Below are 15,877 nucleotides of genomic sequence, written 5' to 3' on the forward strand. Positions count from 1 at the left end.
ATAAGCTATGCTGAAGTGAAACCTCACGCCCAATTCCTCATGGAACTTCTACAAAAAACGGGAGGTGAATCGAACATCGTGATATGAAACAATGGAGACCGAAACCACATGGCGAGCAACGATCTAGCGAATATGCACATCTGCTAACTTCTCGGTAGCAGACCTCTCCTGAATTGCAAGAAAGTGGGAACTCTTAGTCAATTGATCCACGATGACCCAGATAGCATTGAAACCCTTTGCCGACTTCGGAAACTTGGTGATGAAATCCATCGAAATATGCTCCTATTTCCACATGGGAAGATCCAGAGGTTGCAGCTTGCCATGCGGCCTCTGATGCTCGGCCTTAACCATCCTGCAAGTTAAGAACCTCTCCACGTACCAGGCGATCTCCCACTTCATGCATAGCCACCAATAACTCAATCTTAGATCCCGATGCATCTTGGTGGTCCCCAGATGGATAGAGAAATGAGACCTACGAGCTTCCTCCAACACAATTTGTCTGACCCCACCAAACATAGGAACCCATACCCGACCACAACAGGTCAAGAGTCCACGACTATCCGGAACAAATATGGCGATCTCATCCCTGATCCTATCTATCTTCCAGTTCTCTTCCCAAACACCCTCGACCTGAGCCTCCCTAATCAATTCCAAAAGCGGAGAATCCACTGATATCCTCATACACGATGCCCAATCTGATGACCCAGCCAACTTGCGGATCAAAGCATCCACCACCACATTCTCTTTACCTAGATGGTAAATGATCTCGGAGTCATAATCTTTGAATACGTCCATTAACTCGTGCTGCCTCATGAGGACCGCCCCCAAACAAGTGATGGATATACCACAGAAAACCACAAACCCTCAATTCCCACAGCAAGGGTCAAAATTGGGGCCTCGCATAGCCTCTGCCAAAGGTTCTCAAATGTTGTGTACTGCTTAGGGCCCCATTGGAAACCCAGCCCTTTCCTCTTCTGATAAGTGAGGGGTACTGAATTCTTGAAGAAATCATGAATGAATCTACGATAGTACCCTGCCAAACCGAAGAAACTCCTGATATCTAAGCAAGATTTCGGAACCTCCCACTGCATCCCAGCCTCAATCTTGGCCGGATCGATCAACTTTCTATATTTTTTAAGGAGGTGTCTAGGGAACTGAACCTATCACAACCAAAACTCGCACTTCAAGAACTTAGCATAAAGGCGTTCTCGCCTCAACACCTCCAAAAGCTCATGAAGATGCTCCTCATGATGATCTATGGTCTTGGAATATACCAATATATCATCAATGAATACATTAACCGAACATCAAGCATCGGCCTACACACTCGATTCATTAAATCCATAAATACTGCCGGCGCGTTGGTGAGCCCAAATGGAATCACCATAAACTCATAATGCCCATAGTGAGTATAGAACGCAGTCTTCTCTACGTCCCCCTCTCTCACCCTGACCTAATTATACCCGAACCTGATATCTATTTTGGAAAACCAAGATGCACCCCGCAACTGATCAAAGAAGTCTTCAATTCGCAGAAGGGGATAACAGTTCTTCACCGTTAGCTTGTTCAACTCTCTGTAATCAATACAGATCTGGTGTGAAACATCCTTCTTCTTGACGAACAAAATCGGCACTCCCTATGGAGAACTACTCGGTCTGATGAACTGCTTGCCTAGCATCTCCTGCAATTGAGATGACAAATCCTGCATCTCAAGGGGTGCCAAGCGGTACGACGCCTTGGCAATCGGGGCCACACCTGACACGAGGCCAATTCTGATTTCGACCTGCCTCTCAGGAGGCACACCGGTAACTCTTTGGGAAACACATCGGCAAACTCCGTGACAACCAGGACCTCTAAAACTGAAACCAGATCCCCAACACATGTATCCACCACATAATCCAAATAACCCGCACACCCATACTGAATATGTTGTCGAGCTCTGGCTGTAGAAGAAATCCTTGAACCCATCCGGGTGCCCTCTCCATAGATAACTAGTTCATCCCGACATAGGGTTCGAACTACCACACGCTGGCCTTCACAATCAATCTGAGCACCAAAACTACTCAGCCAGTCCATACCCACAATCACATAGACATCCCCATGGGGATAGGTACAAATCGATCGAAAAAGATACCACGAAGATCTCCAGAACACAACCCTGATACACTGAAGAAGCAGAAACCCATTGTTCGTTAGCGATAGAGACTCGCAACTGACACTCCAACTCCCCAATGGGCATATCAAACCCCCTACTAAACGACTGAGAAACAAAGGAATGACTCGCACCAGTGTCAAAAAACACTAAGCAGGCAAGGAGTTCACTAGGAACGTACCTAACAGAGGTACAAATATATAAGCATAACACAAAAGAAAATTAACAAGATAACGAATAGAAACATACCAGTTACAACATCTAGAGTTGCTCTGGCCTCCTTGTTAGTAATCTGAAAAGCGCAACCTCGAACCCTCGAGGGCTCTACCTTCCCCTGGCGCCCATTTGCGATCCTCATAGTAGCTGGTGTGGGGGCCTGTTCTGGCTTGGCGGCAAGCAACAAATAGTTGACCTTCACATGGCGAACCTGTTCATAATGATAGTAGATCCTATTACTCTAGATAGGGGCCAACTGGCGAAAATCCCTCGCATAGTGCTACTCCTTGCCACATTTGTGGCATACACCTCCTAATCGACAAGCCCCGTCATGGACGTTTCCGCACTTCCCACAAGTGCGGCCTCGCTGACCCCCAAATCTAGAATCAACGACTTTGAACGGCTTTAGCGTTAGCTGTTACTGTGTCGAGGCTGATCTCCACTCTCTCTTCTGTAGCTCAATCACAATCTAACGTCGCATGGCGGCCTCCTGTATCTCCAACAAAGAATTATATCGTTGTGTGGAAACAAACTGCCTGATATCCGTCTTAAGCATGTGCAAGTAACAGGTCATCTGAGCCTGCTCTGAAGCAAATTCAGGGCAAAACATGGCCCTCCCAGTAAACATCCTGGTGATCTCTGTCACCGACCACAATCCTTGCCTCAGATCCAAAAACTCTTGGGCCTACCTCTCGCGCTCAACCCGCGGCAAATATCGAGAACCAAACATCTTCATGAACTAATCTTCAGATACCCTAGCCCTCTGCTAAGCAAAATACGATCATGTAACAAGTCTCCACCAATCCTTCACTTCGGACCTCAGGAGGTTCAGAGTGCACCTGACCTTCTGGTATGTAGGGCAAGAGTAGGTGAAAAAGCATCCCTCAACATCAGATCTCCACCTCATGGCCACAATCGGGTCCTAAAATGCAGCAAAAGTCGAGGGCTTCGTATTGTCGAAGTCCCGATACTGAAAAACCGGACCCAGTCCAACATCTGCAACTACAACAGCTGTGGAAGCTGGAGAAGCAGTAGTCTCAGAAACGGTTGGTCTTTAAATAACTCCATAATCGTGGTCTTAATATAACCAAATAAATCCAGTATTTGATCCTTGAGAATAACCGCAACCTCCTCATGGAGAATCTCCTTAATCCTGTCATCCAATGCAGCTCACCCACCGTGACTGCTAACTCCTGATCCTGACCCGAAACCAGTCTCAACTCGCCTCGTTGTCACCATACTGAAAAGAAACCAACGAATATCAGATTACACGCATATCAAGACAGGTAACCAACTCCTAATAAATCCCTAGGGGTTGTGATTTCCTTGTTACGCATATGGGTCCTACGCTTCCAATAGTATGGGCCCATAATACCTTCCACACCTTCCCACATTTCTTCCAAAGGATCATCACAACAACCCTAAAGATACATACTAGCATAAGCATATAATCGATCCTCACACCCTAGAAGAAAATCTAATCATCTATGAACTGGCCAGATGACCCCACATAAACTATCTATAAAACTTCTACCAACACTGCTGCACTCGTGCATGCCAGTCATACATAACGTTGGACCCCATAGATTGTCGAATATCTGATCCTACCCTAAGACCTTAATGAAACAAGAACAGGAAGTAAGGCCAAATCAAACATTCTCAGGCTATAGAATCTTAGTTATGCATGGCTATGATGCATACATAAAGCAACTACAGTAATGATGTCAATTCCATGTGAAAAGAACCGTAGGCTATTAGGCATCATAAAATCAGACAATTCTATCATGCAAATTCCTGAAGATCCTTAGCCTATCACTAGCATGTTGTTCTAACATATCACAATATTAAATAACAGTGTGGTAATTTGCGGTCTACTTACTGGCTCTGGCTGATTGTACACATCACACCCTCCTTGATTAATTTGAAAACTTTTGAAAATTGTTAAAAAAAATCATTTCCTTAGTTTTAGATTGGACTCACACGAGTGTTTCATCCAATTCACTCAAACCAAGGCTCTGATACCAACTTGTAACATCCAACTTGTAAAACAATCCCAAATCACCACTTGTTTACAAATATAGTTTTCTAAAATATGTCAATTATCAGAGTTTTCCTAAAATCACAAACAAAACATGAGGAGGTGCATGATTAAGCCTTCTCCTTCCCGTGATCATCTGAGGTACCTGAAACATATCCCAAAGTTGTAGACCCAAAGCTTAGTGAGTTTTCCCCCAAAGTACAAGCACAACACAAAACTAGAATAATAACAATAAACAATATGCATACAGAGCCTTGAGTTTGAATGGAATGCCCCACCAGCCTACAGTCTTCCTGGTATGCTCACAAAACCTTCAGCATGATTGGTACACCATGTTGGGCCTACAACCGATCTAGAACGTTCTCCGGGTCTTTGACCTGACTGGTACGCCCTACTGGGCTTCAGTCTATCCGGGATGCCCTAGGTTTGTTGGCCTTCAACACAAAGCATGTCCACCTCAACCCAACCACACATACACCATGTCGATATATATATATATATATATATATATATATATATATATATATATATATATATATATATATATAACAGGTAATCATATAATTAACCAGTCGATAACAAACAGACAAATGTTACAGATCACTAAGCATAGCATCATCCTATCTACCAGGATACAGATCTAATAGATCACTACAATAATCAGCATAACAATCCAAAGGGGTCAGCCTTGGTGCCTTCGGCCCAAATGTATAGTGAGGAACACTCACCTCACACTGCTGAATCACATAGAAAGCATCCGACTGCCAACTCACTAAAATCACCGCACTATCACAACATAAAAATCATCCAATTAATACTTGGATCACAATCTAAGGTGATAGTCCAACATTAGGGTAAAGAGGTACTTTACCCTTTTTCCATAGTTGGGCTAAGACCCTAGCCCAAATCTTGATCCAAAAGGTCCAACCATTAAATAACCATCCAAGGCCCATTATTGGCCCAATTTTCGAAATTGGTCCCAACTCCATCTTAGGCCTTTCCCAAAAGCCCAATCCTTCACTTGGGCCAAAACATCAACAATTAGATGGCCTAAAGAGGACACAAGCATCTAAGCCCAAAGGTGGCCCAAACTCGAAGCCCAAAATTGCTAAGCCCACAGAATGAGTACACGAGGCGTACCCAACTATACGCTAAGCACATTGGCTTATACGCCCAACGTAATCATTTGTTAAGCCGATAATCCCATTAAACACTTAATACCCTAAGATAATGCCCAAAAACATAGATCTGACTTCCATGAGCTGAATACAGGTAAATTTGCTAACTTTACATTCATGCATGGCTACATGAAGCTATTAAGCTTAGAAATGACTTAATGAATAGCTTAATGCATGAATGATAACTAGAATCCCATAAAGTTGGCACCATTATGCCAAGGAAACCTCTAACAATGCCAAATCTACTGAAATTATCCCATCAAGTCGAGCCAACCATAAATCCATTAAAAAGGGACCAAAGAGAGCCAAATCAACCCATAAAGGAAACTAGACATTGACAAGTCAAGGTTTGAACTTTATACCTTAAGAAGCTTGCAAGTGATGGAGGGTTCTTCATGGATGGACCAAAACAACACAAATTTCTCTTCAAAAGGTCAAAGATGCAAGAATAGAGGCTAAGGGGACATTTAGGGTTTTCTGGAGGTTGAGGGACAATAGATGAGCTCAAACCTAAAGATTAAGGATGAATATATAGGGTGCAACACCCCACATTAGGGTTCTGGAAGGCACACATACGCCCAACGTACATAAGGGTATGCCCAACGTATCACCCGCTTGTCCCGATCCAACTCTCGTTAGTATGCTAAGCGTACCAAGTGGTACGCCCCACATACGAGCTTAAAAGGAAAAAAAATGCAAATCTTGAAAATTAAAAGGGAAGAAGCATACATACCAAGATCGGGGTGTTACAGAAGTCATATATGATAACATCTTCAATACCACATAGACTACACATCTTTTAGACATATTAGTGTCTCAGGTAGCACAACAACAACATGCATAAGTATCTGGACCAACTCTTTCTGAAGAAACCTCTTTCAATACGTCCACCTTGTCGGTTGAGGGGGAAAGTTCAAATCCTTTGGAAGTCACAACCATCGAGGTTCTAGTACTTGAAGATACTGCTCCGGTACCTATCCACAAATAACTAATCAATCAACTGTTTCTGAAGATTCTGAGGGTGAAGAAACTGAAATTATTTATACTATAGTGGAGCTAAGGATAATCAATCACTCATTGGTCCAGGGGGAACTCCCACTTTTGGTTCAGGGGGAAGCATCATCATTTCAACGGGAACTCCCACCCTCAGTCCTTGGGGAACTTCCTTTTAGAACAAAGTTCTTTTAGGATCGTAAGATTCTAAGCAGGATATTAAATAAGAACGTAATAAAGAACACAAGTATGGCACTGAATATGTCGTATGATTAATGTGATAACACCTCAGAAGAGCTCGATAAAGAACTTCAATCTGTAGAGGTGTTTGGGGTTACAAGAATCTACGTGATTAACAACTTGTTAATATACGTATACATGGATGCATATACATACTATAACCCTAACAGCTAATCTAGATAACAACGAAACTAATCTAGATAGACGCGGATGGACAGGCCCAATCCGGATACAAAATATATGGCCCAAGACGCAACACAAATGAACTCAACAATCTCCCCCTTTGCGTCTTTGGAGCCGAAACCTCATTCCTTTTTAACAGCTGGAGGCTTCTTTACAGTTTTGAACACCTTCGGTATAATGGCTATCATATGATGGCGAAAAGTAATATAACAACGAAGCATGTCAGTAAAGTTCTTCTTATCAGCCGCTGAGTTCTGCTTGCATCGGTGTATGATATTGATGATATGCTCCAAACAGTCTATTGAAAACAGATGCTTATCAGCCAGAGCAAACAGAAACTTGAGTCCTTCTCCTTTCGTGAACATGACAGTTAGATTTGCTGAATCTATCTGTCCCAATTTCATCATGTTTACATCACCAGGTTTAGGCGTTGGCTTCACAGTCGGCTTTTTATTCATTACCTTTGCTATTTCCTGATCCATAGTTGCAAGCTCATGAATATAGGAGGCCAACATTCTCTTAAGATGATCTAAAATCGACTCATACTCCTTAGGATCAGAGAGCATAATGTTGTATAGCAGAATCCAGTCATGAGGATTGAGGTTAGGAAGATCTGCTAGAGAGATTATAGGCACCGTAGTTGCTGAACCACGGGTGATTTTGAAATTGACATTTACGAATCTCCCAACAGGTGAAGGTTTCAGTACCTTAACTTTTATAATCTTCTGTGCACTCAAACTTAAGTATTGCGGTTGACCATACTTCAAGTAAAAATCAATCAATTCCCTGTCAACCTTCGGGTGTGGATGTGGAAACGCAACAGTCGCCTCAAAGCAGTGAAATATAAAAGCTTTTCTGGTAATAGGCATATCAAACTGCGAGTCTTTAGAGTTATGACAATCAAACGAAGCAACTGGTTCCAACCAATAAACAGAAGGAAATTCAATCACTTGATTGATAAGTGTGTCTCTGTTCCACTCAGGAAACAAAGCCTTCTTGCATTGCAAGACATCCTCTTCTTCCTTATTTCTCTTTTCCTGCTCCTCTGGTTCACTAACCACTTTCATTGTTTCATCAATCTCTCTGTTTCTTTTCTTTCGTTTTAGAGCATCGTCTATAGTTTCTAAAACATCACTCTCACTGTCATCATTAATCCCTTTTTGCTTTGATTGAGAATTAGAACCCGAAGCTAAATTAACCTTCAGTTCTGTTGTGACTTTCGGTTGTTCATCTTCTGTCTTTACAATCAGTCTTGGTTGAACAAAATAACGAGCGCTACTCTCTCCCCCTTGTTTTGGAGGTACAACCCCCTCCGAAACACCTTTCATTTCACTTAAAATGGCAATAGCAGGAAGGAGTTTTGATTGAAGATGATTCCGAATAGTCAGAGTTAAGATCGGATCATGCGCTTCAAGCAAATTTGTTAGCAAACCTTTTACATCTCCTGCACAACTTTTATAAACAGCCCTCTGAGTTTTCAACAAGGAAATTTCTTTTTCCGCCCGAGCCAACTGCACTTTCTGAACATCAATTGTTGCTTGCTTTTTAGCCAAATCCTCCTTCAAGGCACCCTCTGTTGCAAGATTAGCAGCAAGAGCATCAAAACGAGAATCCACTAATTTTAAGAAAGAAGTGGTTTCTGTTTTAAGCTCAGAGCGTACAACCTCAAACTTAGTAGTTTCATCATGAAGGGACTTAGAAAAGGAGTCCACAGAGGATTGATAGTGTACGGCATGGGTGTCAGCATGACACTTTAACGACTCAAGAAAAATCTGAGTTGTATAAACAATCTCAGAAACGTCTTTGGTGGCCTGCTTACAGGTGGAGGTAGACTCATTACCTGCTTTGTAGAATTGTCAATTACCAGAGTATACTGCTCAATGGCGGTCTCCAGAAATGCTTTAAGAACAACACCACCATAGGCTTTGTTGTCGGCAAGCAAACGATCTAACTTCTCATGAATGCCATGTATTTGTTGACTTGTGACAGGAGCATCAGTCTCATCATCGGTTTGAAGTCGGTAAGGACTGTAGTAGATCGAGTCAAATTCTTCATCGTCTCCCCCAAGAGTAGCACCAGAATCAGATGATGGGGTTGGTGAAGGTAGTTTGGTAACGATTGGAGTTTCAGTCATAGTAGTAGCCCCTGTATCAGATACATTGACTTCCACGGTGGATTTGGGAATGGTAGTGGTTGTGGATTCGTTTATAAGTGGAGAAGATAAGGGTATAATAGAAATAGGAACTGAAGTAATTGGTGGTGGGGTTGGCAAAGTTGTTTCTTGAGTGGTAAGGGGTGTACTAACAATGGAAACAAAAAGTGGAACAATCTGTTTCGGCGATGGGGTTGGAATTGGAACTCTGTTGTGATTTGGAGATTCTGGTGGAGTAGGAGATTGTGGAGGAGTGGGCTCTCGGGGTGAGTCATGATGAACCTCTTCTTCCTCACTTTGCTCATCTGCATGATCTGTGCTTGGAGGAGTGTTCCCTCTAGGTCTGCGAACCATCTTCTTTATCTTCTTCTATTTCGGTTGAGAAGTATCGCCTTCACCAGAATTGCGTTTAGAGGACTTGGACTTACGTTCCTCAGGATCCTCTTTCTTCGAAACCCTCTTTCCTCTGTTGGTAGGCTTCTTTAGTGCATCCAAAGCTGCTTGCTGCTCCGGAGACAGAACTCTCGGTCCGATAGGAGGAAGTTTCCTATAGTCAGCCAAGACATTGCTCTTTTCTGTAACGCCACGATACATAGTCTCGGGAATCATTCCACGATACATCAGTGAGAATTATCTTCTTTGTATGGAATGTGGCAATAGAAGCAAGTAGAGCATCCTGCATAATCAGAATCAATAAAGAATTAATTGCCTTCCTTGTAATCAGGGTCCAAAAACGCCCACATGAAACTTCAGAATGTCGTGTCGATATATTGAGACTCTGTACCACCTGAGACCAGATTATAGAGCCATAATCAAGATTGATCCCGTTGTAGAGGCCGTAAAGAATAACGAGAAAACCCTTGCTAGTAGTATCGGAATCACCACATCGTTCTGCTAAACCCTTAATCAGTAGAGTGAGCAAGCCATTCCGCTGAGAGGGTAAACAAGATTTCTTCACTTTGGTAATGGTTGTTAACACATCGGTATACCCCATCTCGTACATCATTGAAAATAGCTGAGATGTGGTGATGAAGTCTGGCGAGATGACAGAAGAATCGACTGCAAGATTCAAAATCGAACATAACTTCACCTTTGAAACCGAAGCCTTCTTGTTATGGATGGTAAAATAGATACGATCTTTGTTTTTGTCATAAGTCGCCGTGGAATAAACCTGTGATAACAGCGACATTGGGACTGCTTCAACCTGGGTTAGGGCTAAAACCAGGGGGAATATTTTAAACATTCCACAACCTGCAGCATATATGAGTCATATAAGAACGGATTAAGTTCAATGATCATATTTTGGTTAGGTTTAATGGTAAGCAAGGATGATGATGTCGTGTGTTCATGTACTGAAGAGGAAGTCGCCATTGATGGATGAAGAAGATGATGAACACTGTTTACTCGTCGTTTGAGAGACTTGAATGCTGGTAAGTTTGAGAGAATTGAATGCTGGTAGAAGACAAATAAGATGTTCAACCCTTTATATACCATTGCCTGGAGAGAGAAAACCGTGATGATTATAATGAGATCACTAAACGTCGCCTGAAAAAATGCGATGTGACAGTTTGGTTACTCCCAGGTATACGTCAGCACGCATGGCTTTAGAAACCGTTCAAATTCACACGCCTAAATCTTATCTTCAATCGGCGTTTAAAATTCCACATTAGCCCCTCGTTTGGTTACAATAAATAATCCAAAACTCAAACCAAACAGTAACCAGAATGTTGGAAAATAAAAATTTCCGTGCATAAGTGTGACATAGATAAAGAAATAAATCAAATGTGTATGGGATGTGAGTGATGTCTTATAATTAGACAGAAAGCAGAGGATTCCGGGCAAGAATCACTTCCTTCAAAGTCAAGAGAGACTTGATGTGGTCTTTTAATCATAGGCTTAGGGTAGCTTATCTTCAACCGAACTTCGAGTTTCAACATAAAACCGAACGTTGGAAGAAGTACCTGTGAGACCGATGTGGTCTGTAGAACAGGTAGGTGGGTTTTATTGTTTTAGTGACTATAGAGAAATCAGAAATCTCAAAAAAAATAAGCTGGATCTCTTTGGGAAGAAATGCCTTGGTAGTAGACAATTTCATAAAAGATCACACAAAAATAAAAAGAGAGATTTACTCAGGTAACCAGTAAGTTCTTGAATATATAATTCACCGTCAATTCATTTTTGGTGTTGGATATTGGGTTTCACTCAGCACGTGGTATACGTATCTAAGATCACAAACACAGATCTTGTGTGACCATAAACCTTAGTGGTAAAGACCGAGAATCTCAAGGGTTATGTTGGTGAACCGAAAGTAGATGGAGAATATAAGGAGGTGCTAAAGAACCGAATGTACCTTCTACTAGATAATCCTAACAAAGCAGAGAAACTCTTTACTCATATGAGAAGAGTAAGGTAGCTCTAGACCGAGTAATATAAATTAGCCTGATTTGGAAGAAACGATGGGTGTTAATCGAATCATTAAGGTCTGCTCAAGATCGTAGAGGCTTAAGACAACATGCAGCAGCATGCTTCTTGGGACCCTTAACTAGTTCATTTTGAAATTGAATCTTACCTTCCTTAGATCCACAGTCGATTATATGGGTATTCATATCACCTATGAAAAGTAAAGAAACACACCAAACAAGCCAAACAGACAAACATACGAGACAAACAAAAAAAAATAAAAAAAAATTAAAACAGAAAGATAAAATATTTTTAGAATTTTTGAAATTTTCTGAAAAATAATAAAAACAGAAAGATAAAATATTTTTGGAATTTTTGAAATTTTCTGAAAAAGAATAAAAACAGAAAGATAAAATATTTTTGGAGTTTTGAAATTCTCTGAAAAAGAATAAAAACAGAAAGATAAAATATTTTTGGAATTTTGAAATTTTCTGAAAAAGAATAAAAACATAAAAATAAAATATTTTTGGAATTTTGAAATTTTCTGAAAAAGAATAAAAACAGAAACATAAAATATTTTTGGACTTTTGAAAATTTCTGAAAAAGAATAAAAACAGAAAGATTAAATAATTAAGTTCAAATCAAAAGAAAGATATGCACAAAATATACAACCGAAACCTTATTTCAAATGAGTGAAGCGAAATAGACCGAGTGTTCAGTTCATTTCGGTTCCAGAAAATTACGAAGCCGAGATAGACCCAGCGTTCTGTCCATTTCGGTTCCCTAAAAGTCTAGAGCTGAAATAGACCGAGCGGTCTGTCCATTTCGGTTGTCTAATTTTAATGAGATTTTTGAGGATTCGGTACCGACTCTCCTTCCATCATGCCCAAGCCTTGTAAGATTTTGTTAAAGGTTGCTTCCGGTAAGGCTTTAGTAAAGATGTCAGCCAGTTGATCAGCAGATCGCACAAAGTGTACTTCCACATTCCCATCTTCTACATGATCCTTGATGAAATGATACCGAAGTGCAATATGCTTGGTTTTTGAGTGTTGCACTGGATTATGACAAATCCTAATTGCACTTTCAGAATCGCAATAGAGATGAATCTTCTTCATACTTAGCCCATAATCTCTTAGTTGACTTTGAATCCAAACCACTTGAGAGGTGCAGGATGCTGCAGCAATATATTCAGCTTCGGTTGTGGATAACGAAACACAGGTTTGTTTCTTGGACTGCCAGCTAACAAGTTTCCCGTCAAGAAATTGGCATCCACCTGTAGTACTCTTTCTGTCCAGTCCACATCCTCCTAGATCAGCATCAGAGAAGGCTTGGATGAAGAATCCAGATTTTGCAAGATACCAGAGACCGAGAGATGAAGTTTTCTTCAGATATCAAAAAATGTTCTTCACAGCAAGCATGTGAGGTTCTCTTGGATTGGCTTGAAACCTGACACAGTGACAAACAGAAAACATAATATCTGGTCTACTAGCTGTTAGATACATAAGGGACCCGATCATTTGACGATAAAGTGTTATATCCATAGCAGGTTTCTCCAAAGATGGGGTTACCTTAGTGCCAAATGCCATAGGAACCTTCACTTATGAGTCAACCTTCATTCCAAATTTTGTCAATAAGTTCTTGGTGTATGCTTCCTGGTTTATAAAGATACCTTCTGGTCCCTGTCTAATATTCAAACCAAGGAAAAAGTTAATTGGACCCATTGTGCTCATTTCAAATTTAGTCTCCATCAACTTCCAGAATTCAGCTGTTAAGCTGGAATTCGTGGAGCCGAAGATGATATCATCAACATAAATATGAACAATCATCAAATGTTCGCCTTCCTTCTTACGAAAGAATGTTGGGTCAACCGAACCGTGTTTAAATTTTGACATTTTCATGAAGCGAGTTAGCGTTTCATACCAGGCTCTCGATGCTTGTTTTAGCCCATAGACAGCTTTATCCAATGCATAGAAATGATCAGGGTATTTTTCATTCACAAAACCAGGCGGTTGCTCAACATAAACAGTTTCTTCTAATTCTCCATTCAAGAAAGCACATTTGACATCCATTTGGAAAACTTCAAAGTTCTTGTGAATAGCATATGCATGAAAGATTCTGACAGATTCTAACCTTGCTACTGGAGCAAAGGTTTCTTCATAATTTATCCCTTCTTCTTGACAATAACCTTTTACAACCAACCGAGCTTTGTTACGAATGACATTCCCTTCTTTGTCCAGCTTATTTCTAAACACCCATTTCAGACCGACAACAGAAGCATCTTTCGGTGCAGGAATCAACCTCCAAACTCTGTTGCGTTCGAACTCATGGAGCTCATCCTGCATTGCTTGAACCCATTCTGAATGATCAAGTGCAACATTTACAAATTTTGGCTCAATTTTGGAAATAAACGAATTGAACATACAAAATTCCACTTTAAAGAATAATGCAGTTTGTTTCGCCTTCAGTTGAGATCGAGTAAGAACACTTTCTGAGGTTTCACCAATAATTTGTTCTTTGGGATGGTCTTTTGTCCATTTCACTAATGGAGGATAGCTTGGATCATATTCTGGATTCAATTCAGCTTCTACTTCTATTTCAACATATGACAGATCACCGTCACCTTCGTCAGTAGAAGTATCACTTTCTTTGTCCTTCTCCCCCTCGACTGGCGCAGTGAGATCTCTGGAAGCATCAAAGTCTGCATTTCTTGTGGAAGTTGGTTTCTCCCCCTTGATTTGACTATCACTTGGTTGTTTTGGATCAGTGTTTGCCCTATCATCTGAACCTTTAGATGTAGGATATGAACTTGGATTCTCCCCCTCAACAGAAGCTCCGCTTGTCTGTGAGGTTGTAGAGCTCTCACCCTGGAACGTTGAATCTTGTTTGGAGATCCTATTGATGATTTAGTACTTGGTGGTTCGCTTTCCATCTCTTTAGTAGCTTCGTCTATGATCTTCTTGAGATTATCGAGTTTGTTATCTGTTGCCATTGCCTCTGAATGTATTGCTTTTTCTGGTTCATCGAATAGCTGAATGTATTCCTCAAACAGATTGGATATTGGAACCAAGACCTGTCCAGATTCTGGGAATATGTCTCCTAAGGCACTTTAAGTCCTTTGAACCTTCTGCATGTAATTGTCATCAAAGGTGACATAATAAGTCTCATCAATTGTTTTGGAACGCTTATTCAACACCCTGTATGCTTTTGATGATAGAGAGTAACCCAGAAATATGCCCTCATCGGCTTTAACATCAAACTTATTTCGGTTCTCTTTAGAATTAAAAATGAAGCACCTTGAACTGAACATATGGAAAAATTTGACATTTGGCTTCCTATTGTTGATGATCTCATAAGGAGTTATGGATAATTTCTTGTTGAGCAAGGACCGATTCTAAGTATAGCATGCAGCGGCAATTGCATCAGCCCAGAAGTATAAAGGTAGGGAAGCAAAACTTAACATGGTTCTGGCTGCTTCACATAACAAGCAGTTTCGTCTTTCAACAATCCCATTCTGCTGTTGTGTATAAGGGGTCGAAAAATTGTGAGTTATCCCCTTATCAGCCAGAAAGTCCTCAAAATCCTTGTTCTTGAATTCCAGACCATTGTCACTTCTGATGTTTCTGACCGTTTTCTTTAGTTGTACTTCTATTTGCTTGATGAATGCCTTCAGCTTGGGAGTAGCATCTGATTTCTGCTTAATAAAGAAAACCCAAGCGAAGCATGAAAAATCATCTACAATAACAAGAATGTACTTACTTCTACCGATACTCTCTATAGCAGAAGGTCCATATAAATCAATGTGTAACAGTTCAAGTGCTTCCACTATCTTAGTATTGATGCGTGTAGGGTGGCTTCTTCTGTTCTGTTTACCCATCTCACATGCTGCACATAAATGCTCCTTTTCAAACTTGAGAAGAGGAAGGCCTCGAACGTGATCACCAATCACTAATTTGTTGATGTCTTTGAAATTCAGATGTGATAGACGTCGATGCCATAACCAGCTTTCATCGGTGTTTTGCCTTTGACATCAGACAGATAGCTGGTGTCCCTCGAATTGGGTTAAGATTCAGAGGGTACATCTCTCCCTTTCGTGCAAATTTCGGCAATACCTTCTTGGATTGTTTTTCCACTATCTCAGACCCCTCATCATCGAATGATACCTTCAAACCCGTGCCTAGAACTAATTGTGACACGCTGATGAGATTGTGTTGCAATCCTTCTACATAAGCCACCTTTCTGATCGAGAAGTCTCCATTTGTTATCATGCCGTATCCTTTGATTGTTCCATAGGAATTGTTTCCAAACTTCACAGACCCACCATCTTT

The 15,877-nt window shown here is 40.9% G+C and overlaps 1 protein-coding gene across 1 annotated transcript; it reads right to left on the reverse strand.

Moving 5' to 3' along the window:
* Positions 1-282: 282 nt before the first annotated feature.
* Positions 283-795, reverse strand: LOC111911524 (uncharacterized). Its single transcript, XM_023907293.1, has one exon. The coding sequence runs from the start codon at positions 793-795 to the stop codon at positions 283-285; it is 513 nt and encodes a 170-aa protein (XP_023763061.1).
* Positions 796-15,877: the final 15,082 nt, after the last annotated feature.

The sequence above is a fragment of the Lactuca sativa genome, chromosome 5 (assembly GCF_002870075.4).
Source record: "Lactuca sativa cultivar Salinas chromosome 5, Lsat_Salinas_v11, whole genome shotgun sequence".
In the NCBI taxonomy this organism is placed as follows: domain Eukaryota; kingdom Viridiplantae; phylum Streptophyta; class Magnoliopsida; order Asterales; family Asteraceae; genus Lactuca; species Lactuca sativa.

Coding starts and splice junctions, on each gene's coding strand:
- LOC111911524 (XM_023907293.1), bottom strand. CDS start 795: ATGGACGTATTCAAAGATTATGACTCCGAGATCATTTACCATCTAGGT.